The sequence below is a fragment of the Acartia tonsa genome, chromosome 3 (assembly GCF_053477335.1).
Source record: "Acartia tonsa isolate MP-2025a chromosome 3, ASM5347733v1, whole genome shotgun sequence".
NCBI classification, from domain to species: Eukaryota; Metazoa; Arthropoda; class Copepoda; order Calanoida; family Acartiidae; genus Acartia; species Acartia tonsa.
The window spans coordinates 48,408,157-48,434,888 of NC_137262.1; the positions used below are offsets into that span (position 1 = coordinate 48,408,157).

Consider the following 26,732-nt stretch of genomic DNA (forward strand, 5'->3'; position numbering starts at 1 on the left):
TTCTTTCGTGACCTAAAGGCAAAAAAATATATCAAGGGAAGAAACAAAACATAGAGGTTAAAAAAGCGGTTATAGCCGATAGCTCAAATTAAAGAGTAATGATTGAAAAATCATGAAATTTTTATAGACTTAAACAAATATTGATACATCTTATCCTTATTTGACTAGTTCCCTATTAAGGTAGTTTCACCAAACAAGATATGACCAAAACACTTATTGACTTCTAATGGAAGCTTATGATCTATTTTTTCAAGGCACCACAAAATTATGACTTCTTCAAATGTTGGAGATATTATTTCATCCTCTTCTAGTACCTTGAAATTAGTTAAAATAATTTCATTAGTTTTTGGTAGATTTTTAAAGGATTTAAATTAAAACTTTATATTGAATTTAAAATTCTTACCTTATTGTTAAAATATTTTAGTTTACATCCTTTCTTTTTCAAACAATTTGAAATAAATCTTCTAACTCTTGTATAGTAAGCATAAAAATCTTCATTTTCAGTGTACAATACATTAGTAACATCAAGAATATTCGTAGGTTTGTGTTCTAAGGTATGAAAATCTATTATAATTTGAAGAATGGCATCAAAACTTGTGCTTTGTTCACCAATGGCCTCTTTGCCTACATTACTGCTTTGGATATTAATCAAATTCATCAATTCGTCAAGCTCTTTATTTCGTTGTGTCAGTAAATTTTCGTTTGAGTTTGAAATACCTTAACATAAAATAAAGCTATTAATCCGACATATTGCTAAACATGACAAGATGATTTTTTTTTAAATAACTATTTTACTATTTTAATGTAAATAAATAAAAAAAGCACATACGCAAATCCACATTTGCACAATCGTTTGTTTAAAAGAGTTAAACAACCATTGCAAAGGTAATTTAAAATTAGATATAAAAATTAAAAATGCCTTAAAAGAAGCCTAGCAGTAGTCTGACGACAGTCATTGATAAATGCAAAAATAAAAGATCCAATACAGATTAGATTAACGGAATAAATCCTTTCTTTGTTGAGTGTTAATTCAGACAGACCAACAGAGCATGGTTATAGAGCATCCGCACTACTAAAGAGTTAGTGTACTTGTAAGATTTTCTTTCTAAAAGTATAATGATTAAACTTACTGTCATCTATATGAAGTTTTTCAATTCTAAGGCCATATTCAGCTTGTGATTTGGGAAGCCAAGTACTATAAAGTCCTCCAGGTAAAAATATTTTGTAAGCACTGTTATTTTGAAGGTTTTCTATTAATAGTCTTTTCCATTCTTGAAAAATGGGTAGGGTTACTCCTTCAGTGGGCAGAATATTTGATAAAGACATTTTTATGTGAAGCACATTTTTTTTACTCTTCTGAAAAATAGTTGTATTGTAAAATGTAAAGCATGATTGAAGATAATCAGTCTGAAACTTTAACTGTAATACAAGTGGCTTTAAATCTTTAGTTTTAGCATTCTATGCTTCCTTTCCGTATAACTGAACTATTATTCATTATTTATGATTCGTTTTTAGTTTTGTACAAATCTAATGGAGTAACTCCACACATTTGTCTTTCTCTGTGCTTTTTCAGTTGACCAACATCGCGAAATCTCGACGCACAACTCTCACACTCAAAAGGATATTCATTGCTATGTAACAAACTGTGCGATTGCAGGTGCGCTTTTGTTGTAAATGATGCATCACAATTACCGCATTTAAATGGTTTTTCTCCTTTGTGCCGCAAAATGTGTTGCTTAAGCCCCGAGCTTGTTTTGAATATTTTTGGGCAATCACTACAAGAATATTTTTTTCGGTCATTATGTGTAATATTTTTGTGGGAATTCAACTGCTTTTTCTTCTCAAATAATGCTTCGCATAAGTTACATGAAAATATAGTTTCTCCTGAATGAGAGCGTTGGTGTAGCTTTAAGTTTCTCTCCCTAACAAATTTAATATTGCATATTTCACATGAATAATGTTTACAAACGTGTGAAGCTCTTTCCTCTTCAGTATAGAATGATCTAGCACATATAGAACAGGAAAAGCTACGTGTAGGTTTATTTGCTTTATGAACAGTCAAGTGAGACCTTAAATTCCACTTGTTTGCGAATAATTTGCCGCAAAATTCGCATGGCAGGTGCTTAATTTGCGGAGTATGGCAAGATTTTCGGTGGCGGTTGAGATTACTCTGAGAAACTGTGGATAATCCACACTCTGGACAAATACATTTCCGAGATTTGACATGTTCAGTTTTCACAGTGTGTTTTTCTGTATGACTAAGAGTTTAGTATTCAAATTGACATATACACTTTCAATGTTTACTTTGTATATCTATTCTTTAATATTAATGTTAAAGTATAGAAAAAATGCAATATTATCCTTTCTAAGTTTAAAATAATAAAAAGTACAACTGAAATTAATTCAGAACATTAAATAATGTTTCAATCGTTAATTCAATCCTTATAATAAAGTAAAAGGATTTCTGTGTGTGTGTCTGCACCGAAGGATCTCGCTATCTGCTGAACCGATATGGTTCTTCTTCACAATGTAGCTTCTCATAGGTCCAGTGAAGGTTCAAAACTATTATAGGGGAGGGTACCACCACCCTCCCAAGAGAAATCGCCACTAAAAAAAGGCCCCCCACCCACAAAAATAAAGTTTAATCTATTTTTCTAAAAAATAAGTAAACTAATTTAGACAATAAAATTTGCCTTTGAACACTCCCTGTCTAGAAGCTGTACATCTGAGAAGAAAAGAGGACAATGTGAACATTTCAATTTTTCTTTGTGTTTTCTCATGTGTTTATACAGGGCTTTGTAATTCTCAAATTCTTGCACACATTCAACACATTTAAAACCATCGTGTTCCTAGATTATAGTAATATTTGACAACGAGCGTCTTAAGATTGCTTTTTAATTTAAATTAAAGGGATAGAGTCACGAAGTGCATTTAAAAAAAAATAGTGAACTGTAAGTTTTTTCTATTTTAAATAACGTAGTAGTGTATAATATAAAGTTATTGATTAAATTCATGCCCAAATAATCCTACAAATCTTACTCCTATGGACCTCTGGCAAAATCCCACCCATGTAGCTGCATTCCTCTCCTCTAATCCAAGTTTCACCAGCCTTCCTCCCCTCCAACGCCCCCCTCCAGAGCCCCCACCATAAGCCCACGCCCCCCCCCCCCTACTTATGACAACCCGGACCGGAAACTGACTACGAGCAGCCAAAACAACAACAACATTAAAATTAAAAGATTTTACCAGAGATTTTCCTTAAAAAATGAGTTTTTCATTTTTATTTTCAACTTGGTTGCGTGTTATATATGGCAAAAACTTTTTTCTCATAAATACAACTTTAGATAGCATTTGCTAGTTAATAGAACTTCAAACTTTTTATACAACAAAATACACATAACAACAAAGAATGACCAATAAAATATTCAGTATGGTACTTAGAGTAGTGATCTTTTTATATGTCTTAGTAGAATATATAAGCCATTGGATAGATATGATTGTGATAAAGAATTTTAACATTGACCTGACCAAACTTTTTTTATTTGACAATATCTAAAAGAGTTAGTGATTTGCAACATAAATTACATGAGAATGGTCTTTTTATATATATATATATATATATATGTTGTATGGTTAGTTGGTATTTCCGCGTGAGATAATGTGTATATTGTATTTAAACCGGACGGTTTTCTTTATTTTTTAAAAAAGAATCTATAGAAAATAGGGTGGGTCGATTTTGGACATTTTTTTCTGAGGCCAAAGCGGGGATCTGCACTCAATTTATATAGATACTAGTGGCTTCGCCCCTAGCCTCTAGGGGCTTTGCCCCAAGAGGTTTGATCAACTTAATTTTTCGTATTTTAGATTTTAAAAGAAAAAGTAAAAAAATTTTTTTTTTTTTTTTGGGGGGGGTATTTTCATTTTTTTGGGGGGTTGGTGGTGTCCCACCCCCCAAGAAAATAGCTTAAAACCATCACAGGACCAGTAGGTATATTCCCTGAAGAGTAGAGCCCAATCGGTTCAGTGGTTACTGAGATCTTAAGCTTCAGACGGACAGACATCGTTCTACTTTGTATTATAGATAATACACCTCTGAATGATTTAAAATTTATCCTAAGTCTTAAAACCGCTGACGACCAGACATTCAATTGTATAGCTATTTGTAAATGGGAGTCAAAAATTTATTGAATCAGAACTATGGCTTCATGGTGCTCCTTGGAAATGCCTTGAGGAGCTGAGTCAGGAACTTTTGTCCGTTTCAAAAAATCTCGTTCCTAGCCTGAGAAAATCTAAAAAACCTCTACAAATTGGACAATTCTCAATAAACCTTAAAAATTTTTGGTTTTTTAGTGATTTCTAAGGCTAGGAACGAGATATTTTGAAACGGACAAAAGTTCCTGATTCAGCTCCTCAAGGCCTTTCCAGGGAGCACCATGAAGCCATAGTTCTGATTCAAAAAAAATTTTTGAATGTCGTCTTTGCATACTAATAAGTAATGAATTATATTTTTAAGTGGTCGTGTTCTAAAACTCAATTTTTTAAAATTCTTTTTCGGTCAGAAATGTTTTTAAGGTTAATTTTATCTGTTGCATATCCCCGCTTTGTCTAATTCCGATATGAACCCACCCTAATAGAAAACTTGTCCATAATGAACCGGACGTTATTTTTTATGTTTTTTAAGTAACTTGTCCCAAGGGGAACCCCTGTTCAATTTTTGTATAACTCTTGTGAAATATGTGGAAAAAGATTCTCTGATATTGGTGTTTTGGCTATACATATTTGGAAAAAAATAGACCATTCTCATGTAATTTATGTGGCAAATCACTTTAACTTTTTTCGATATTGTCAAATAAAAAAAGTTTGGTCTGGTCAATGTTAAAAATTCTTTAACATATAATCATATCTATCCAATGCCTAATATATTCTAATAAGACATATAAAAGTTCACTACTCTAAGTACCTTAACTCTTTAAATACACTTCATAGAATTATCCCTTTTAGAGCATAGATATTTAAATATAAAACAGCCAATTGTACAGACTAACTGAGCTTTAGAGAAAATAAAAAAATAATAGATAATTTTATGACATTTTACAAGAAAAGCTTCACAAGACATTTTAGCAAACATATCTCAAATAGTAGCTGAGTAACAATTACCTTTGCAAACAAAATTTCCCCATAAGCATAATCAACTAATAAGAATAAATGCTGACAAATAAAGTAAGTAAACGAGTAGCTTCGCGTCTAACATTTAACTGAACACCTACCTTTAAATGAATTTTAAACTTTCTGTTATTTTTCATCTCAATAAAACAAATTTCACATTTATATAACTGTTTGTGTTGAGCACTTTTGTGTTTTATCAAAGCCCTCTTTGTAATCAATGTTTGTTCACAAATGTTACATTTAAATTCGCCTAGTTCTTGTGGTTTATGTTTAACTCTGTGGCTTAAGAGTTTAATTCTTGTATCAAAAGATTTGTGACATAGCTTACAATAATATTGATAATTTTCCAATAATAATTCGTGTTCAAGTAACTTCTTTTGTGAATTTTTGGCTGTCGTATTTATATCGTGAAAATTGTCACTTTTTGTAACAAGCTCAAAATCAAAATTATCACAATTATCAAGATCTGAAAGTATTTCATCACACTTTATCACACAGTTTTCTAAAACATCTTTTTTCTCTTCTTTAACTTTTAGGAAATGCGTTTCAGATAAATTAAAATCACTATTTTGTGGATTTTCTAAAGTTTCTTTTATGTGATTAAATATATCCCGTTTAACATCTATGATGTTATTAACTTTTAACTTTAACTGGTTCATTACTAATTTTGGTAATTTTGAAGATATCTTTTGTAAGCAATATAGAATTAACAATATTTTGGACGTTACTGTCCTTTTATGGGGAAATATTTTATTCATTGCAGATTGAAGGTTTAAATAAAAATTAAAGTAATCTTCCTTCACATCAATATCGATTTCGCCTAATTTTAAAATATTGATTAAATCATCTTTTTCAAAACTGTCATTATTTGTTTCATTTTCCATTTTTAAATTGTATGATCTGAAAAATAAATAGGTATAAAATCTGTAAACCTGTATTATATAAATCTCTATGTGACATGTATAATAAACTGGATTGCAAAAAAGAAGACTAGATATAACTAAAAAAAACATAGTCTTTTCAAACAAAAATTCAACAAGATAATCTTTTTGATTGGATTGAAAGATATAAATCTTATTTTCAAATATTTTCCATGTTAGTGAATTGTTCAGTAAGAATGACAAACTGTTGGTTATCATCAATATGCCGATCCACAATGTATCCTTCATCCCCACCATCTACTTCACAGGCTTCACCGAGCGCTTCCTCTCCTTTGTATCTGTCCCGGTCAGTTATGCCACATGAATTTTTCTCTCTGTGAGCTTTAAATCTTGTCAGCTCGCGAAATTTTTGTCCGCAGCCATTACATCTAAACAAATAGCTTTTATAAATAAACTAGCGGATGCGTCCCTAATCTCTACGGACTTTGTATTAAAACGAAAAGAGCAGAAAAATAGCCTAAACCATCCGAACACTTCAAAGAAAAATAAAATTGCCTAAAAAACACCCAGGGACCTATGTGAAGGCTCTCTAAAATCGAAAACCAAATCTGTTTAGTTTTAAGTGATATCTTTAGCTAAAGAGAAAATACTGTACTACTTTATATAATAGGATAGTACCTAACTATTTACTAATTTAAAAAAAATTAAGTTTAATGCTAATTAGTCTGAAACACTTACTGGTGCGGCAGTTGGTTATTGTGAATCAAACTGTGCGACTTCAAATGAGCTTTTGTCTTGAACTGTGCATTGCATGTATCACATTTTATTGGCTTTTCTCCTGTGTGACTAAGGACATGCTGTTTTAATCCTAAATTATTGAATAAGAAATAGTTATAATAGTTCAAAGAAATAGAAAAATTGATTAGCAGCTACAGACTATCACGATAAAATTTTATGTTTTCTTTCTAATTCCAAAAGAGATTCATCTATAGTAAAATGTAAAAATTTATGATTGAACGAAAACTGTTTCTAAATAAAGTTTTCCAGACATAAAAAAATATTTCTTAAATATGTAGAACTATTTCTTCCCTGAACTGGTTTTAAATGCTCTAGGACATTCCTTGCAGGTCCACTTCTTTAAGTCACTGTGAGTCGTGCTTTTGTGCGAATTCAAACGTTTTTTGGTTACAAATAAAGCTTCACACATGTCACAATCAAAAACGTTTTCTCCACAATGAATTCTTTTGTGAAGTTTTAGATTTCTTTCTCTTAGGAACTTTGCCTCACATATATTACATGTATAATGTTTGCAAACATGATCTAATAAGGAATCTTTGTTTGTAAAAGTTCTAAAACAAGTTTTACAGGAAAACACTTTTTTATTCTGATTTTTGTGTTTTGTCAAATGATTTTTCAGCTGCCAATCAAAATCAAATAAAACTCCACAAACTTCGCATGAATAATCTTTCTCTCCACTTCTTTGTGTGTGTCTACTGTTGATGTGTCTTTCTAGTGATATTTTATTGCACAGAGATTTACCACATTCAGAACATACAAACTTCTCGCCTTTGTGTTTTTTCCTATAAAAAATATTGTTAGATTTACAATGACTACGTTAGGATAAAATTCTTTATTATGTAGAGGACAAAAAAAGGTTTAATAAAATGAATATTTAGACATATAAGACATTAAATCCAATCAGAGGCGCAGCAAAAGAAAAGTAACAGCACAAAAAACAAACAGTCAAGAAGCTCGTTATTCCAGCAAAATTACGCGTGTTTTGGGATAAAAAGGAATGGGTTCATGATACTAAGCTGCTCATGTATGCATCTTTTTCTATATAAGAACGTGTCCATGTTACTATGGAAAGTGCAAAGGAAAGAAAGGGGTGAGAGAAATATAATAGTGGGATAAGAGTTCTAAACAGTGCATCAGTAATACTACAAGAACGTCATTATAGACGAACTTATACTTATTATAGAGAAGGTTCGCTACTAATAACTGAAAAAAGCTTACATGTTGTGATATTTAAGTTTCATCAAACTATCAAATGAAGCTCCACATTCCTCACAAATGCAACCAAAATGTTTCACTTGGTGCATTTTATGCAATTGCTTACTGTAAATAACAAAACATTCAAAATCAATAAGAATAAAGTAAAACAAAAAAAATTCAGGAAATTTTTTTTTAAAAAGCACGTACCTAAGAGACATTTTATCAAACAATATTTAATCCTCCAACTTTCTCAACGGTCAAAAGTTAATAGGTACCTAGTTTCTTTTAAATTATTCTTTTTATAACAATCAAATCCAAAAAATGTACTGACAATAAGAAAAATCTTGGTGATTATTTTGGAAAAATAGTATTTCTGCACTTTTTGTATAAAATTTATTTAATTTTTTAATGTTTTCCTTTTTAATACTTTCCCACACTCCCCACATGGAAATTGATTTTCTGGTGTTTCGTTATCCATATTCCCTAATTTCTTGGTGTATTTTCTTTTAGGAGAAATTTTCTTATTTTCGTCATTATCATTGATTTCAAGTTTAACATCAATGTCCTCAGGAATACTTGTCTCTTTAGGTAGTGGTTCTAAATATTCTGAACGGTGCACCTAAACAAATGTTATAATTGACAAAACATTCATCTTTAAGCTAATATTGAATCTAATTATTATCAATTTGAAATTTCAAAGTAATAATAAACTACCTAATGTTATAGATATGGACAGATTTTTAAAATGATTTAATCTTTGTTTTTACTGGCACCCGACCTGCATTAAAAAACTTTTACCTGACTTGGTTTCATACTTTCCAGAAGTTGAGCAAACAAAGAGGTATGCTCTGTTCCAGGAAAATGACTCTTCATGTGCAGATACATATTTTCTTTAGATGACAACATTTTCTGGCAAACAATACAATTATAAACTTCCCTGTCTATTATGATATTCTTAAGGTATTTGACTCCATCTTTTATGACAATATTTTCAGGATCTATGGGAGTGGTTGGTTTGAAGGGATTGTGTTGTTCTCCCTCTATCTGTATGAAGACTTGTTCTTTAGGATAATCTGATACTTTCATAGGATTTGTGATAGAATGAACCTCACTTGTTCTATCTTGCACTGTTTCTTGTTCATCAAAATATGATGATTCAATTTCGTCAAATTTTCTAGATACTGTTTCATTTTCTGGAACTGTTGAGATTTCATTACTTTCGTGTGGGTGTTCTCTATTTTTCTTTTTACTAGTAGAGTTTATTTCGTTATCATTGATTTCATTGCTTTCTAAAATTGTGTCTGTTTCAATTTCTTTTCTTTCTACTGTTTCCATTTTACAAATATCAGATACCAAATCTGTTTCATCGTTGTCAGACGTTGTTATCTTATCGGATATTTCATTTGCAACTACATTCTTATCAACTATACAATAAAGTCTTGTGTGTATTTCCAAGGCATATTTGGATGTAAAGTATTCCCCACAACACAACAAATCCGAATGCTTCTGTTTATTATGAAGCAATAAAGATTCCTTTGTAAAAGAAGCTCTACACACTTCACAATGTTTCTTATAGGGTTCTTTCGTAGTACACCACTTAGTGTGTAATAAATATTTATGCAAATCATTCCAAACTGTTCTACAGTTGTCACAAGTATAACTCTTAATAATATTGCTTGATTTATGAACCCAATTTGTGTGTCTCTCCAGAAGGTCACGAGATGTAAACTTCTTTTTGCATATATTACAATTGAATGGTCTATTTTCTTGAGCTGCAGGTTCTACAATCTGGATTTTAGCATTTACAGGAAAGCAACCATCTCTGTTATGCCTTTGTAAAAAATATTTTGAAGCAAAAGTCTGTAGACATAACTTGCATTTGAGAATTGCGTCCTCTGAAATTGAACTAACATTAATCTTATGAGCAAAATTCAAATGTTTGTCCAGTTCATTTTTAGTTTCAAAAATAATTTTACACATTCCACAATCATAGTATAGAAGAGCAGAGTTTTTATTGTGAAGATTAGCATTTCCACTAGGCCTGTGTTCATTAACTATGTGTTCTTTAAAATTTTCATTAACAGCGCTTGAAGTCGTTTCGTTTTGCTCATCATCTATTTCAATTGTATCATTACTTAACAAGTCTGGTAATGATTCAAATACCTGAATTCTTAGATCCAATAAGCTTGAATTAGATAGAAGTTTGCTGAATTTATTTTCTATTTGAGTTGGAAGTAATGAATTAATCTTTTCTAAACACCAAACAATTATAACATCCTCTAGGAAAGGGGAAATAACCTCGTCTGGAAAAGTACAATTTTCGTCCTCATATTTAAATGCATGCTTGATAATACAAGATCTAAATTGAGTATAAAAAGATTCATATGAATTATTCACATCAAAGTTTATTTTTGCAATTTCTAATATATTATTCTTGTTGCTTTCTGAAATTTTTGATTTATTGTTCATATTGCTTTCAAAAGCTATAAATTCACTTATTATATCAAATATCATGTTAACACTTTCAGACTGGTACAAGACAGCATCTCTTCCTATATTATTTGCTAGCTTTAATATAAGCAAAATTAAATCACTTAGCTGGCTATTTCGCTTTGCTAATAATTCACTACAATTTTTATTGCTTAATTCTGTGATCGACTTGCTTCCTAGTTCATACTTGTAGTTTAATTTACTTATACGCTTATCACCTTTAATTATGGACCATTCACAATAGACTCCATATTGTAGAAATTTCTTGTTGTCATTATTTAAATTTAGATAATTTAATAAAGTTTCTTTCCAATTTTCAAATTCTTCTCTTGTAGAATATTTTGATAGTTTAGGAATTGGACAATCTACCTTATCCTCCATTGGGAGTGGAGGAGATAGAGTAGATTGGTTCGAAATATTGTCCATTATTTTGTTTCTGCAAATCTGAAACATATACAATACTTATTAACTAATTAACATTAAATAAAGGAAGCATAAGTCATCGATAAAAACAAATACATAGACACAATATTTAAGCAATTCAATCAGCTGTGTAAAAAAAATCGCTAATTCCAAGATCGACTGACAATTAAAAACCTTTTCATTTTTACATATAAGCATTTAAGGTCAAGAATTTAGGTGTATATAAAATCTTAAATAAAATCATTAAATGATTAAACTGTGTGTATTTGACATAGCTCAAATAATTTGAGTATCATCATAAATAGTATTTTTTGTTGATAATTTACATGATACTCATCCTAGGAATTATTTATTGGTATGTGTGTTTTAGATAAAAAAAATCATATTGCCTAAAAACTTTCACTTTAAGAATTTATTTGTAATTTTTTCCTATACCTTATTTACAATTTTTAAGAAATTTACAGTCTTAAAAATTTTATAACAACATTATTTACACATTTCCTATTTAAGAATAAACTTTTGTCAAAATGTAAATTTTCCAAAATATTATTGAATCGGCTTGTTTACACAAATCTTGAAGCACCAACCAAGTTGCCGAATTAAAAAGTTTTAAATTTAAAAAATCTATATAATCAGCTTCAGAATACAGAAAAAAGTAACTTAATTCATATATAATACAGTAAAAACTCATTATATTCTTTTACTCTAAACAAAAGTAAACAATAAAATTTCTAGAATACCCGTATTTAAGACATATTTGATTTTTATATTTAAGTTTTGGCAACCTGGTTACAATTTGCCGCGTTTATGCTTACAATATAAATGTCGTCTTTTGCGCAAGTAAATAAAAAAATCATAAATAATATAAATTAAATTAAAAATATATAATTCTGATTACAAATTAACTGACACATGCATTATTACATGTATCAAAATAAAAACTGATTTTTTTTTGGTTTCAATATTTCAATAATAGAAGCGTTTTTTCATTTAGTCTGAATATTGCTAGACTTTTAAAGAATCTAATAAGTTTTGACCTAAAAAAGTATTAAAAAAAATATTACTCTTTTATTTAGTTTTCGCATTCTCCAAAATTTCAACAGATCTATTCATTTTTGTCTCTAATTTATGAAAAAATCTTACAATAATATTTTTGGTGTATACAATGACGACATTTAAAAGCACAAATGCCGCTATAGAAATATGGAGTAAGGGATGAAGAGACACATTTCTATAATCCAAAAAAGGGAAGGGAAATGTTTTGAATTGAAAGAGACACGGCAAAATATGTTTTTATTTAAAGAATAACTCAAGAATTAAATACTATAACATTTTAAGAGATGGTAATGGTGATAGTCACTTTATTAATTGTTAATATTTAACATTAATTTTGTGTTTATTCATGATATTAGATATTTTAAATTGAAAGATTGGTTGTTTTAGACTAAAAAATAATGTATTGATACCTATCATCAACAACAAGATGGAAAAAATGGAAGAAGGAGAAAAGACTGTTGAGAATGGCGAGGTATTTTTAAGTTTTAGATAGAAATCACTTTTTGCTAATGTTTGCGGTCTGTAATTTTATAATGTACGATTAAATCCTTACTAGGAAATGTACATTTTTAAAGTTTAATTTCTTTCCCTCTCCCAGTCCTATCTATTTCCCCAATCGGTTATGAAATCTGGTAAATATATCCTTTATTGACTTGGGGGGTGGTTAGAATTTTGATAATTGAAAGCCCTAAAGACTTCTTAATTTTTATAGTTTACATAATCCATCTATTTCACTTAATTGACTTTTATTTATTTCTAATGTCATAATTTTCGTATTATAATAGTTATCTCATATACCTAGATACATTACCAGCTTTATCATTTTGTGTATTGTCCTTTTTTAGGGCTTTTATTATTTATTGTTTGTTTTAGGGACAAGAATCTGAGCGCATGTTTGCTCTCAAGAAATGGAATGCTGTAGCTATGTGGAGTTGGGACGTAGAATGTGATACTTGTGCAATTTGCAGGTAAAATGATTCTTCTTTCTTTAAAACAAATAAAGATAAACCCTAATTTGTAAATTAAATATGTTATATATTGATAATATTCAATAAGTATTTTTTTTCTTAAAGTCGAAAAAACAATTATTCTTTTGCAGAGTACAGGTTATGGATGCCTGTTTGAGATGTCAGTCAGAAACTACAAAGGTAAATAATATCCCTTCTGTAAATACTTGTACTAATTTAAAATAACTCATAAGATCTTTAAATTTCATTAGACAGGGAACAGATTTCATTCAAAGCTTTTTTTTAATGAATCAGTGACGAAACTAGTTCTTAAATTGTTTGAATGTAATTGAAATAACTATTCCAGGTTGATGCACGAGGAGGAAAAGATTGTGTAGTTGTGTGGGGAGAATGTAATCATTCCTTCCATCAATGTTGCATGTCCTTGTGGATTAAACAAAATAACAGATGTCCCCTGTGTCAACAACAGTGGTCGGTACAGAAACTGGGAAAATAAATAAGAGAAGAACTAAATTTTAACTTTTATGTATGTTATTAAATAATTCATGTTGTGTTAAAAACCAGCTAGTTCTAATTTCAACAATATAAATTGCATTTTAATATAAAATAAATAAGAATAAATACCTTCAGATAAAAAAATGGTCATAAGTCAGCCCCCTCCTACGGCGGGGGGGATTAATGTTCCACCCCCGCCTCTACTTGGAGGTGGCGGGTCAGTGGTTCAGAAACCCCCGCCAAGTATGATGCCGCCTCACATGACATCGTTAGGGGGGCATCAGCACCAACTTGCTGTTCCTTCCACACAAGCCCTTGGTACACCAATAATAGGTACAAAATATTTTTATTATGGACACTGTTTAAATATCCTGTTATTTTTTCTAAAAATATTTTATGTCATACTTTTTTGAAAGCAATTTTACCCCACTTATAGTTATCAGAATTTAATGATTAATGGCTTATTCTCTTCGTTTTTTAAAGCAATTAATAGAACAACAAAAAAATATTTCAGTTTTTATTTAAAAAGTACAGTAAAATCTAAATTTCAAAACTTAGGTGTCAACATATAAAAATGGTTTTAGCGCATTTTGGATTTTCTGTAGTCGACTTTGGGGGGCCAGTACTCCCTCCCTGGTTGAGATATGACCTTCAAACTTTGATATGTTCTAGTACATGTCCCTAATAGTATCTGTATACATTTTTAGCTCTATATCTCAACTTTGAAGTGTTTAGCAGCCATTCTTGCAAAAGGTTGATTATTTGAGCATAAGAAAAATGCGCTAAAACCATTTTTAGATGTTGACACCTAAGTTTTGAATTTTAGATTATACTGTACTTTTTAAATAAAAACTGAAATATTTTTTTGTTGTTCTATTAATTGCTTTAAAAAACGAAGAGAATAAGCCATTAATCATTAAATTCTGATAACTATAAGTGGGGTAAAATTGCTTTCAAAAAAGTTCACATAAAAAAAAAACACACTTTATTAGAGGTTATGCCTGTACGACCGTACTATGGTCAATTTCGACATGTTACAGTTGTCCTGTAACTTTGGAGTATTCATTTCATTCATACAATCGTCATCAGAAATTTCCAAATCTGATTTAATACGTTTGATTTTAATATTGTAAATCCCTAAACGATAGGGAATACCAGGGTTTCGGATCCGCATTGATTTTATGCGGATCCGGATCCTGATCCGGATCCTCAAAATTTGGTCAGTGCGGATCCGGATCCGGATCTTTGACAATAAAAATAAAATCACCAAATTTTTCAAAAAAATTTTATTCTTTAATTCGAAGTCAAAAATACTTTTAATTTTCAAGTCTGAACCTAAACCTTAAAGATTGGCTCTCATCAAGAGAATGTCTGAGATTTTATATAAATTTACGTAGATTTTTCCATTTTTTCCGCATTTTTTGGAGTCTAAGGATCCGGATCCGGATCCGCATTTTTTTGCGGATCCGGATCCGGATCCTTGGACTCCAAAATATGCGGATCCAGATCCGGATCCGAAACCCTGGGGAATACTAATACTGTTATTAGCTTTGTATCTATATTGTAAGCACGTAAGCATTCTGTATTTAAGTTATTTTGATGACAATTATATTTTCTACATGTAACTTTATAATTATGAATGATCGTATATTTGTTATGCTTTGTATTTGTGTTTGTCGGCAATATTTTATTATTTAGGTCCAGATGGAACCATAATTGATTATGATGGTAAACGCCTAAGGAAAACAATGATGAGAAAAACTATAGATTACAACAGCTCTTTTGTTAATATGATTCAAAATAGAATTTGGCAGAGAGATCATAGAGACAGGTAATTATGTTGTTTGATATTGATTAATTTCTAATGATTTTCATCAAAAAAGGATACTAAATGTAAATTGATCAGGGGTGTATGTTCTGCACAAGATTCATATTTTCCTCCGACTAAAAGTATTTAATTTTCCGGCCCCCCCCCCCCCCTCCCTAGTTTTTTCCCCCAAGGAGGTGGGAAAATATGACTAAAGTTTTCTTCCTTATTTGATAAAGTACATTACAAATATCGCTCAATTTACTCCTATTTCTTCATTTTTATCCACCACCACCCCCCCCCATTCTTTTCACCCCCTCCCACCTTAGCAGGGGATCAAATGCAGAATATACACCCCTAGGTTCCCCTGTTCTAGATTTGAGATATTTAATTACAGTTAATTTTTTTTTCAAATGCTTCATCTTCAATCTTAACATTTGCTTTATTAATATAATCTTTTTTAATTTCAGACGTGCAATTCAACCAGACATAACATACTATCCATCTATAGAACCCCCACAACATTATAAAAATGATCCTGTTAATGCAATTACGACTAGGTAAATTCAAGTTAGATTTCATATTATAAATAGGTATTTTTTTATTCTTTGTCGTTTTTATCGCCGGGTTAAAAGCAAAGTATCTTTTTCTTTATCCTTCTTTTTTTTACTTCATCATTTTATTTGTCTCTTTTATACCAACTGAAAGCTAGGTATTGTTGTTCTTTTTCACAAAAAAGATGCGATATTTATGCACTGAAATGTTCTTGTATTCTAAAATCTAATTATATTTGACAGTTAGTTGCTGTTATTCACGTTTTATTAGAAATAATTCTTGAAGAAAACTTTCATCTAATAATGTAAACTTATACTCTATTTCTTTTTAGGTTTGTTAAAACTGCCACAAACAAAATGAGATGTCCAATCTTTTGTTTGAGCTGGACACCTGATGGGAGAAGGCTTATTACTGGTAAGGATTATTTAAAGAATAGCAAAACAGAGGGGGATTTTTATAAAACGTTTTGGCTCACTGCTAAAAATTAGGTGGGGATGATTTTGCCTCACTGCGATACTCACTTATTTTAGTGAGGCAGTGAGCCAAAAAAGTTTTTTTAAGAATTCACCTCAGGACTAGCTAGATTTCAGTAAAAGCTTATAATTCGTGAATGTTTTATAACACAAAATCATTCTTAGACTTAGAAATAAGAAATTTTACAATTAATAAACGGTTTTCTTATTTAAGGAGCTTCAAGTGGAGAGTTTACTCTTTGGAATGGATTAACGTTTAATTTTGAAACCATTCTTCAAGCTCATGACAGTCCGGTATGTATGATTCTTAGAATTAAAACCACTTATTTTTTACATATAAAAAGGCTAGGTAATTTTTTATTCTGTCTGTTCGTTCGTTTTTGACTACCGAAAGAATTTTTAATCACATTGCATACCTTTCAATGTTTTTGGGGATTTTTTTCAACTATATTCCAAACTTTTGAATTTAATCAAGGTTCGAGCCATGAAATGGAGTAACAATGCCAGTTGGATGGTAACAGGAGATCATGGCGGGTATATCAAGTACTGGCAGAGTAATATGAACAATGTTAAAATGTTCCAAGCTCACAAAGAACCAGTCAGACAAGTTTCATTCAGGTGATAAACATTATTTGTTTGTAGACATTCAAGACTCTTTAATATATAACATTATTTTTTATACTAAAATTCTAATTTTATTAATATTTCTAACAGTGCATTATACATTGATAAAAAAATACGTTTTTTAACAGGAAACATGGAAAATATGTTTTTTTAGCTACACTTTTTTCGTTTCTACTTAAACTATAAGATATTCTTCCAGTTTTTTTAAAACCCCACCCAAAAACGTTGATTTAATAAAATCATTAATCAAATTTTTCAGTCCTACTGATACCAAATTTGCAAGCTGTTCCGATGATGGCACCATCAGAATCTGGGACTTTCAAAAATGTTATGAAGAACGGGTAAGTAAACTCGTGATTGAATCTAAGATATTTTCTTTATTAATTAAAAGTCATTTCCTTTTTATTGATTTAATGAATTTAGGTTTTACGAGGTCACGGAGCAGACGTAAAATGTGTAGATTGGCATCCACAGAAAGGCCTGGTTGTGTCAGGCAGCAAGGACAACCAACAACCATTGAAATTATGGGATCCCAGGCAGGGTTAAAAGGATAAGAATTAAGATAATTATGACAACATATGTAGTCTTACTCACATTGTGTTAAAAGGATATGTATGAAAATAACTTTATGAGGAATATTTATACATACCTTACCATATAGTGACCAACACAGTTTATTGAAACATATTTTGCTTTGATTAATTTTAACTAATCATCAGTTGGTTTATAAATAAAAAGACATGATAAAAAAGGTTTTTATCAAAGTCCTGTATAATTTTCTTGTTTTCTGGCTAATTTGTTTACAGTTTCTCTCCCTTTCACTTATTCCTTTCTCCCTGAACCCTAGGACGGGAAGTGTACTGTCAACAATTCACGCTCACAAATCCACAGTTATGGATTGTAGTTGGAACAAGAATGGAAACTGGTTGATAACTGCCAGTAGAGACCACCTACTTAAACTTTTCGATATAAGGTATAATTCAAAAATATTATGTCGTAAACTCTGTAATATATAGTCTGTGAAAGACGGTTGCATTTAATTTTTCACTTCTCTAGTAGAATTCTTCAGTTAAAGTTTGATAGCACAACCTTTGTAGAAGAATCTATTCAATCAAACACTTCGTGTTCCAGTTATTTTTATTATTGTTCTAACTGTGGTCTGTTTATGGTAATACTTGGACCCGATAAGGGATGGATATATTTTACTTACTAATGTCATTCATTCGCATTTGTTACGGGCTTGACTGACCCAGATTCGAAACTGAATGCTTTTTTTTTTTATAAAAAAAAATATTGTCATTGTTGCGTAACCTATGACATGATTGTACCTGTATAGAAATATGAAAGAAGAAGTGCAGATGTTCCGTGGTCACAAGAAGGAAGCCAGCGCTGTGTCCTGGCATCCTGTTCACCAGAATATGTTCAGCTCCGGGGGCAGTGATGGAGCAATCATTTTCTGGAATGTGAATCAGGTACTAACGTTTTAGATTTCATTTTATCCTCTTATTAAATTTAAAGGATGTTTGTATGTGTGTGTATAGCGGAGGATCTCGCTAATCGATAGACCGATATGGTTCTCCGGCTTCTTATAGGACCAGAGAAGGTTAATAACTATTTTTTTTTGGGGAAGATACGACCACAATCCCAAACAAAATTCTTTTTTTTTCAAAAGAAGTTCTCTGAAAAGTTTAGACGTTATATAATAACCTAATTTAACTAGCGTATCATAATCTAGCTATAAATTGTTGTTGAATTTATATTCATTTAAGAATCAATTTTTAAGGACAAAGAGATTGGAGTAATTGAGGGTGGTCACGAGTCAATAGTTTGGACCCTGGTCTGGCATCCTATCGGACATATTCTTACCACTGGCAGCAATGATCATACAGTCAAATTTTGGTCCAGGTAAAATCTAGATTTCTAAATCTTTATTCAAAAGTAACAGGTTGTTTAACTCTGTGTTTGTGTGTAGCATATGATCTCTTGATGAACCGATATGATTCTCATTTACATTGAAGCTTTTCATACGTCCAGGGAAGGTTTTTGACTAATATAAACTGAATGGATTTGATATTTACCTAGTGATTTTAAAATATAACAATATATTTTTCTTTTATTTTCAGAAATCGTCCTGGAGATCCAATGCGAGACAAATACAACTTGAACACTCTGTTCCCCGCTGTGGAGGAGGACAACGCCAACCTCTGTGAAATAGCCAGGGGGGTGGACCAACAGTCCAATTTTCTGGTGGGGGGTAATCCTGTACAACCTTCCACCACCAGGAGTGATTCTAAGATGTTTATTCCTGGTTTAGATGTTCAGGTACGTAGATATAATTTTGGTCCTATTAAGTACCTAGACAAAGAAACATAAAAAAATCTAGGAAAAAATACCCTATAGGTACAATCTTAACACTTAAGTAATATATAAATATCAAGAAATTCTTAAATAAATAGCCCCATTATATCAGTCAAAAATTAGTTTTGATATTTATTTCAATTTGGCTTCCGAATTCCTTATTCCATGATTCTAAATTTCTTAGATACTTTGATTACGAGAAATCTACAATGTCCCTAATGCTTTATTACTAGAAACATCATACAATAATCAAGTACCCCTCGGCTCCAATTATGATCTTGTTGTTTTGTAGGTTGATCCCGAAGAGCAACTTGAGAAGAAGCCTATAGTTAGACTTGCCACAGTACCTGATACAAAACCTTCGCTGGTGGATAAAATTAAGGAGGAAACTAGAGGAACTAAACGCTTATTTGGTAAGATTTGGTGAAGTTTTACTCGATAAGGATGGGAGGCATTCAGGAATCTAAAGGGACAATGGCCGATAAATTAATGTACATACCCAATTATGATACACAAAATTGCCCATTTTGTAGATTACAATTAGTGGTTGTTATTATAAAAGTTGGTAAGTTGGTCTTAACAATCCTTTTTTGTTCTTTAAATGATATCATCACACATTTATTTTTTTGTAAAGGTGACAGAGAAAACTTGCCAGCTGGAGTGATAGCCGCGCCACCTGTAATGCAGATGCCCAAACCAGAAGCTAAAATCATAGAACCAGAACAAAACAAACCACAGATGGCGCTACAGGCCATTACATTATCTCAATTACAGCAGGTTAGTTCATGTTTTATTCTTTCCAATTTGATGTTTGTCTGTCTGTCCGTTTGTATCAAAGGATCTCGCTAACCGCTGAACCGCCTTTACAGAGTAGCTTATCATGGGTCCAGGTAAGGTTTATAGTAAAAACATAACTAACACCATCTAGGCAAAAAAAATATTTCTTGTAAATAGTTGATTTTAACATAGATTGAAAAGAAACAATTTTACGCGTCCCTAGAGGCCTCTAGGGACGTAGCTGCTAGTAGATGATAAAGGAGCAAGAGCTGAAGTAAGAAGGACACTTTCTCTGTAGTAATTTACATACAATTCTTCTTTTCCCCCAAAAATATAAGTTGCCAAAGACAAAATTTCTATGTAAATATATTTAGGAAGCCACAGCTGTAGTAGCACAAGGACAAATAATTCCAGTTCTGCCCGGCTCTTCTCTATTCAATTCTATAGCTGCTGGTGAAATGTCCATCAGAGATGTTTTAATAAGGTAAGATTCTTCTTTGTTACAATAGAGGTAATTGAGAGACATACTCTCTAAATAAGACAATAGGAGAATAGTGGAGGTACATTCCAGACATGTCATTGGTTGAAATTGTGTACAGATTTGAGTGGAAAAGGCATATCTTTTCGTTTCTTTTGCATACTTAGTTGGTAATAAATAGTCACAGTATAGCTTGAAGCACATGACAAAACCTACAATATGAATAGTTGAATTCCTTAGGATAAAGTTAGCTTTCTATAAATTATAACATCGAAAAAATTTCATCGCTTGTATACCTTAAATTCAAAAATAAACTAAGATGTTTATCTGCTATGGAATCTCTTTTAAGTTTGACGAATTTTGATGTTAAATAGCCCATCTAGATATAATATGTCTATTTTTGTCAGTTCATTAATATCCCTGAAACGTTATGCCAGTCAGGTTTGAAAAAAACAGGATTTCAAAAACTTTAATATTGATATACTTTGATAAAAATGAATTTTTTTTTCAGAGATTTTAACTTGGGTGGAAAAAATCCTCCTGGAAGTTTTCCTAAATCCTCCAACTTCAACCAAGCCAACAGTGATGTAAATAATTCTTTTGTTCCTCCTCCTTATTCAGGTATGAAAATGATAATTCGTTTTTAGTAGCGAAGCTACTCTATAATTCGCTAAGTCTGTTTTTAAGCAGCTCTTAAAAATTTTCAAAATTTTGTGAACAATAGTATCAAATTCAAATTAAGATTTTTGTGCTTCACTACTTATGGATGTTGTCAAGCTAGTTATAAAGCTAAGTTTTTTTTTACTTATTTATTATTTTTATACTCACCCTTAATCAACTTTTTTTGCGTTATAGAATTATACATTTCAGTTAAGTGTCTTACTATTAAATGTACTTCATAGAACCAGCTCTTTTTTATTTCTGTTGCTAAATATTTATTTTGTCCAGGTGCGCCTATGCCGGGTCCAGGTATTCCACCCCACGGAGGTGCTATTGGCGGTAATCCAAGAAATGCTCCTGGACCTAACTCAGTTCCTGCACAACAGTCTTATGGACATCACAGGTTTATTATTTTGATAGATTTTCTATAATTGCTTCGAATCCGAATCATTGATAATGGATTAAAACCGGTTAGGAGCAAAACTGAGAAAAAAGTATCGTTTCTTGTTTTAAAAATATATACAGTAGGATATATAAGTTGGGAGGAATTTTAATGTTAGGGGGAGATTTGAAATCTGCATCAAATTTTAAGAATTTTTTTTATAAAATTCGTTTTTTGTATAATTCTTTATCTAAAAGCGGAAATACAATTTAAGTTAATTAATTTTGACCAATAGGATAGGTGGATTAGAAACTACCTGCGCTCTAATTGGGTGAATGATGTACGACACTTAAGCTTCTTCAATCAGAGCGCAGATAGTTTTAAATCCACCAATCACAGATGTCAAAATTAATTAACTTAAATTGTATTTCCGCTTTTAGATAAAGAATTATACAAAAAAACGAATTTTATAAAAAAAAAAATCCTTAAAATTTGATGCAGATTTCAAATCTCCCCCTAACATTAAAATTCCTTCAAACTTATATATCCAGGGTGACCACTGTGTACTATATGTACTTTATGTACTATATAGTCAAAATTTTGTACTATATGGTACTATATGACAAACTAGGTACTATATGTACTATATGAGTTAAAATTTTGGTACTATATAAAAAATTTTTAATATTATTTTAAAACTTATTACCAACCAAAGTTTATAATATTGTTTGTAATATTACAATGTACTTTCAGCTCTAATACATACTAATATATATATAGAGAGAGTAGTGATTTGGGTATGTAAAGTAAAATTATAAGCTTTGAAATATGCAATGACTCTTAAAATCACCTTGATAATATATTTTTTTGCTTCAATGATTTTTATTATTTCCTATAAGATATAAAACTCTTTTTGTTCTTCATATTTTTATGATTGCTGAAGCGGCTGAATACATAAACTAAATTTTTAATTAGTGCTTTTCCTGTATATTTCTAGATGACCAAGTTAGGTTAAGTAAAGAATGCCCTGCTGGGTTAGGGTAGGACCTTGGAGGTGTATGTATAGTAGACCGACTCAAAATGCAAAAAAAATTGGCGCACTATTTTAACCCATTTCTTTTATGATATAATGACAATTGACACCAAAACAAGTGTTCTGGTAGCTTTTTACAGCAATATGTCAATTTGATTTTCAAAAAAAAAAGAATTTTTGTTATGGCTTTATACACCTTCCTGAATTTGCTTTGAAGAGTAGGAACTACTGCAGTTCACGGTAAAATATTGCTGGTAAGCAATATTTCCAAAAATCTATGAATTTTAAAAGCTGCTAGCTGCCAAACATCTGAATGTTCAGATCATATCCGCACACCATTTTAAGCGGCCTACGAAGGCCTACAAATAATCTGGAATAGCCAAGATCCAATTATGCACAGGGAAAGCTTCACTGAAGAAAAAACGCGTAAAATAGGTCTTTTTCGCGCATTTCTCAGCACTGCGAGATAATTATGCATTATTGATTTATAGCTATTCCAGATTATTTGTAGGCCTTCTTATGCCGCTTGAAACAGTGTGCGGGCATGATCTGTACGTTCAGCCGTTTGGCAGCTAGCAGCCTTTAAAATTTAAAGATTTTTGGAAATATTGCTTACCAGCAATATTTTACCGTGAACTGCAGTAGATCCGAAGAGTATATTAAAGAATTTTAAAAAACGATTTTTAAAGATTTTCATCATAGAAAGGGCTATCCTTAAAAGACTGACAATTTTGAATGTTTTAGCAAAATCAGCAGATTTTGAGTTATTTAAGGATAAGTTTTCAAGGGTCAATATTTTTATAAACCATTATTTGATTCTTAATCTACTCTTCAGGAAGGTAAATAAAGCCATACTTTGAAAGAAGAAAAAATTTTCTCCTCTAGAGGGAACCCTTCCCTTTTTTATGAAAATCAAAACTGACATATTGCTGAACAAAAGCAACCAGAACACTTTTTTGAGTATCAATAGTCATTATATCATGAAAGGAACTGGTTGGAACAGCACGCCCATTAAATTATAAAAAAAATGGTAATTCTGAGTCGGTGAAGTGTATAGGTTTAGATCCTCACTGTAAATTGTTGTTGTTAAGGGGGATTTCCTATCCCCTTTATTTGTTTTTTTTCTCTGCGGCTTCGCCCCACACTGTGCTTAAAACCACCACATGAACAGTACAAATATTCTCTGAAGAGTAGAGCCCAATTGGTTCAGCAATTACTTTTTACTTACAAGAAAAAATTTAGTGGGGGATATCATTTTTTTTGAGGGGGTTAGGATTTACCAACCCCACAAAAATTGCTGAAAACCACTATATGACCACTATATTCCCTGGAGAGTAGTGCCCATTCAGTTCAGCAGTTACCAAATTCTTAATCTTTAGACGGACAGACATCAAGCTTCTTTGTATTATAGACTAGCAGCTAAGTACCTAGATTCTAGGACATCCCAGGACATAATTCTGAAAATTAAATAGCCCAAAACCTACATACGACCTCAGTGAAGCTTACCTAAAATTGCTAACCCAATTGTTCAGTAGTTAATGAGATCTTAAGCTTCAGACATAAAACCCTTACTATTTTATTTAATAAGATATATAGGTACTATTTTTTAATATTTGGTACTATATGGTATTACTACATAATTAGTTAAAATTTTGGTACTATATGGTACTATATTAGTTAAAATTTAGTATACTATATGGTACTAAATGAAAATTTTTATGTACTATAAATGTACTATATATTTGTAAATTTTGAGTGGTCACTCTGTATATCCTAATATACAGTTATGAATAATTTCCCCCCAAAATTAAAATAAAAATCGGAATGATAAAGTTTTACTTTCCCTTAAAGTGCCTGCTGTGTTTTTTTTTCATGCCTAACCCCAGTGCCTACTGGGCACGATCTGGGAAACCGCCGATGTTCTATCTCAATGTTAAAGGCGTAAAGGTAGTAACACAATAATATTTCAGGGGACCCAACAATGATTACAACAACCATGGCTCTAATTCTTACCAACAGAATTATTCTGGAGGAGGAGGTGGTGGCCCTCATAATCCAGGCAGGGGTAAAGGCTATGTAAATGGACAGTAAATAAATTCTGAGATTGAAGCAAAGCACATAAAGAAATTGCCTCTTCTATCTTCATTGATAACAGTAAGCTCTAATTTAAAAAAGAAATATTTGCTTTTAAATCATATTTTTTAGGATTTGGTACTAATTCATTAATGCTCATTTTTCGGGTGCGTTTCTTTTTTATTGATTTGATGTTATTAAATAGGACATCTGTTAATGATTTAATAATGAATTTTCTCGTATTTATTCGAATCCGGTGGATAGGAACCGGTTCTCATCCATACGAAAAAACTATGTCTAGCATCGTATTATATACAGCTTTCTACGAATATAAAAATGTACAATCATAAGATTAAAACCAGTTTTTTTAGCCGGTGCCTTTGGCACCTCGGGGCTAAAAAAACTAGTTTTAATCTTATAATTGTACATTCTATATCCGCGGAAAGCCGTTTATAATACGATGCGAGAAATAACTATTCTCGTATTCATTCGAATCCGGTGGATAGGAACCGGTTCTCATCCATACGAAAAAACTATGTCTAGCATCGTATTATATCCAGCTTTCTACAAATATAAAAATGTACAATCATAAGATTAAAACCAATTTTTTTTAGCCGGTGCCTTCGGCACCTCGGGGCTAAAAAAACTAGTTTTAATCTCATAATTGTACATTCTATATCCGCGGAAAGCCGTTTATAATACGATGCGAGAAATAACTATTCTCGTATTCATTCGAATCCGGTGGATAGGAACCGGTTCTCATCCATACGAAAAAACTATGTCTAGCATCGTATTATATCCAGCTTTCTACAAATATAAAAATGTACAATCATAAGATTAAAACCAATTTTTTTTAGCCGGTGCCTTCGGCACCTCGGGGCTAAAAAAACTAGTTTTAATCTCATAATTGTACATTCTATATCCGCGGAAAGCCGTTTTTAATACGATGCGAGAAATAACTATTAAAGAGAATTTTTAGAGGTATCTTAATTAAGTTTTGACACAATGGGAAAGTTTTTATGTAGGTAAATATTTTTTGGTCCATTTAATTATACCTTTATCCCCGAATGTGCAGGCCAAAGATCTCATTCACAAGAACACAACTATCCAGGGGAACGGAATTCCAACTGGAGTGGCTTCAGAGGAGGTGGTAGGGGAGGCAGGAATTAAACATACACAAACACACCAGTGAAATGTGATCATGAACTATATTATTTTGAGGATTATTGAAGTTATTAGGCTATGAAAAAGACAATTGAAAAATAAAACAGCCTAATATTTAATTGCAGATACTAGTAAAGTTTCTGATTGAGAAAAGTTTACATTTTATTAAAATAAAATGTAGAGGAATAATAAGTAGTGGATAGATATCCATGTTATTTCTACTCAATCTTTATATTTTACTTTAATCTCTTCATAGATCCTAAAAAGGTGGAGGTAAGTTGTGCTAAAATTCCGTAAAGGTGTGAGTTTTAAGACTTAAAAACAGTAGTAGATCGATAATATTCACTAAATATTTTTCACTAATATTTTTTTCTACCTATAGGTAGTTCTTTTCAATAAGGAATACACATAATATTTAGTGAATATTATCGTTCTACTTCTGTTTTTTTAAGACTTAAAACTCACACCTTTACGGAATTTTAGAACAACCTACCTCCCCCTTGTTAAAAAAGAATACTATAAAGTCAGATGTAAATGTCACATCTATGTAATAGTTGGAACTATCTTCTTAGATGAATTGTCATAAGTGATCTACATTATGAATATGATATTGTATAATTATATGTATGTACTAAGAATTATTAATTATGTTTTATTTTGTTAATTTTTGATTGTTTTATTAGGTACAATAGTTATTATTTACATCATTAAAAAAAAACACTTTCAAGATTAAATAATCTGTAAAACTTCAACTCTAAATAAATTTTTCTGGTAAAAGAAAATGTGATTATTTTGTAAAAATTATTCTCAAAACTAAATAAATATAAATTACCTAGTAAGTTTGTTGTACTTGTTTTATATGGATGGAAGCTAC

At 31.1% G+C, this 26,732-nt stretch overlaps 4 protein-coding genes and 1 long non-coding RNA gene across 12 annotated transcripts; 2 read left to right on the forward strand and 3 right to left on the reverse strand.

The window, feature by feature from the left end:
* Window positions 1–56: 56 nt before the first annotated feature.
* On the reverse strand, window positions 57–1,363 carry LOC145314464 (uncharacterized). The gene is made up of 3 exons (XR_013877771.1): window positions 1,131–1,363; window positions 404–717; window positions 57–314 (listed from the first exon to the last, which is right to left on the reverse strand). It is a non-coding gene; the product is annotated as an uncharacterized LOC145314464 (long non-coding RNA).
* A 1,343-nt stretch (window positions 1,364–2,706) lies between these two features.
* Window positions 2,707–8,196, reverse strand: LOC145314462 (zinc finger protein 711-like). The gene is made up of 5 exons (XM_080154362.1): window positions 8,064–8,196; window positions 7,136–7,627; window positions 6,786–6,914; window positions 5,268–6,475; window positions 2,707–2,849 (listed from the first exon to the last, which is right to left on the reverse strand). Exons 1-4 carry the CDS (start codon window positions 8,147–8,149, stop codon window positions 6,247–6,249), a joined length of 936 nt encoding a protein of 311 aa, XP_080010488.1. The 5' UTR covers window positions 8,150–8,196; the 3' UTR covers window positions 2,707–2,849; window positions 5,268–6,246.
* Window positions 8,197–8,302: 106 nt separating this feature from the next.
* LOC145314456 (uncharacterized) lies at window positions 8,303–10,964 on the reverse strand. The gene is made up of 2 exons (XM_080154356.1): window positions 8,841–10,964; window positions 8,303–8,661 (listed from the first exon to the last, which is right to left on the reverse strand). Exons 1-2 carry the CDS (start codon window positions 10,956–10,958, stop codon window positions 8,440–8,442), a joined length of 2,340 nt encoding a protein of 779 aa, XP_080010482.1. The 5' UTR covers window positions 10,959–10,964; the 3' UTR covers window positions 8,303–8,439.
* A 1,256-nt stretch (window positions 10,965–12,220) lies between these two features.
* Window positions 12,221–13,618, forward strand: Roc2 (Regulator of cullins 2). The gene is made up of 4 exons (XM_080154373.1): window positions 12,221–12,483; window positions 12,885–12,979; window positions 13,111–13,159; window positions 13,326–13,618. Exons 1-4 carry the CDS (start codon window positions 12,439–12,441, stop codon window positions 13,473–13,475), a joined length of 339 nt encoding a protein of 112 aa, XP_080010499.1. The 5' UTR covers window positions 12,221–12,438; the 3' UTR covers window positions 13,476–13,618.
* Wdr33 (WD repeat domain 33) lies at window positions 13,615–26,697 on the forward strand. 8 transcript variants are annotated; one of them, XM_080154364.1, is made up of 20 exons: window positions 13,615–13,807; window positions 15,173–15,305; window positions 15,752–15,841; window positions 16,168–16,250; window positions 16,524–16,603; window positions 16,785–16,927; window positions 17,193–17,274; window positions 17,357–17,469; window positions 17,781–17,906; window positions 18,270–18,405; window positions 18,717–18,838; window positions 19,057–19,255; window positions 19,584–19,704; window positions 19,926–20,068; window positions 20,443–20,552; window positions 21,058–21,167; window positions 21,495–21,609; window positions 24,592–24,686; window positions 25,770–26,131; window positions 26,342–26,697. In XM_080154364.1, the coding sequence occupies exons 1-19, from the start codon at window positions 13,618–13,620 to the stop codon at window positions 25,862–25,864; spliced, it is 2,286 nt and encodes a 761-aa protein (XP_080010490.1). In that variant the 5' UTR covers window positions 13,615–13,617; the 3' UTR covers window positions 25,865–26,131; window positions 26,342–26,697. The 8 variants fall into 8 exon arrangements, with proteins under 8 accessions (XP_080010490.1, XP_080010492.1, XP_080010491.1 ...); XM_080154366.1 differs by having other exon boundaries at window positions 26,371–26,697; XM_080154365.1 differs by having other exon boundaries at window positions 25,770–26,125; window positions 26,371–26,697.
* Window positions 26,698–26,732: the final 35 nt, after the last annotated feature.

What these genes read in the sequence shown, in the direction of transcription:
- Roc2 (XM_080154373.1), top strand. Translation starts at nt 12,439, where the DNA reads ATGGAAAAAATGGAAGAAGGAGAAAAGACTGTTGAGAATGGCGAG. An exon ending in AGACTGTTGAGAATGGCGAG is followed by an intron (nt 12,484 to 12,884) that starts GTATTTTTAAGT and finishes TGTTTGTTTTAG; the next exon opens with GGACAAGAATCTGAGCGCAT. An exon ending in GTCAGTCAGAAACTACAAAG is followed by an intron (nt 13,160 to 13,325) that starts GTAAATAATATC and finishes TAACTATTCCAG; the next exon opens with GTTGATGCACGAGGAGGAAA.
- LOC145314456 (XM_080154356.1), bottom strand. Translation starts at nt 10,958, where the DNA reads ATGGACAATATTTCGAACCAATCTACTCTATCTCCTCCACTCCCAATG. An exon ending in AAAGTATGAAACCAAGTCAG is followed by an intron (nt 8,662 to 8,840) that starts GTAAAAGTTTTT and finishes ACATTTGTTTAG; the next exon opens with GTGCACCGTTCAGAATATTT.
- LOC145314462 (XM_080154362.1), bottom strand. Translation starts at nt 8,149, where the DNA reads ATGCACCAAGTGAAACATTTTGGTTGCATTTGTGAGGAATGTGGAGCT. An exon ending in AAACTTAAATATCACAACAT is followed by an intron (nt 7,628 to 8,063) that starts GTAAGCTTTTTT and finishes TATTTTTTATAG; the next exon opens with GAAAAAACACAAAGGCGAGA. An exon ending in AATAACCAACTGCCGCACCA is followed by an intron (nt 6,476 to 6,785) that starts GTAAGTGTTTCA and finishes CTATTTGTTTAG; the next exon opens with ATGTAATGGCTGCGGACAAA.
- Wdr33 (XM_080154364.1), top strand. Translation starts at nt 13,618, where the DNA reads ATGGTCATAAGTCAGCCCCCTCCTACGGCGGGGGGGATTAATGTTCCA. An exon ending in ATCAGAGATGTTTTAATAAG is followed by an intron (nt 20,553 to 21,057) that starts GTAAGATTCTTC and finishes TTTTTTTTTCAG; the next exon opens with AGATTTTAACTTGGGTGGAA. An exon ending in CCCTCATAATCCAGGCAGGG is followed by an intron (nt 24,687 to 25,769) that starts GTAAAGGCTATG and finishes CCGAATGTGCAG; the next exon opens with GCCAAAGATCTCATTCACAA.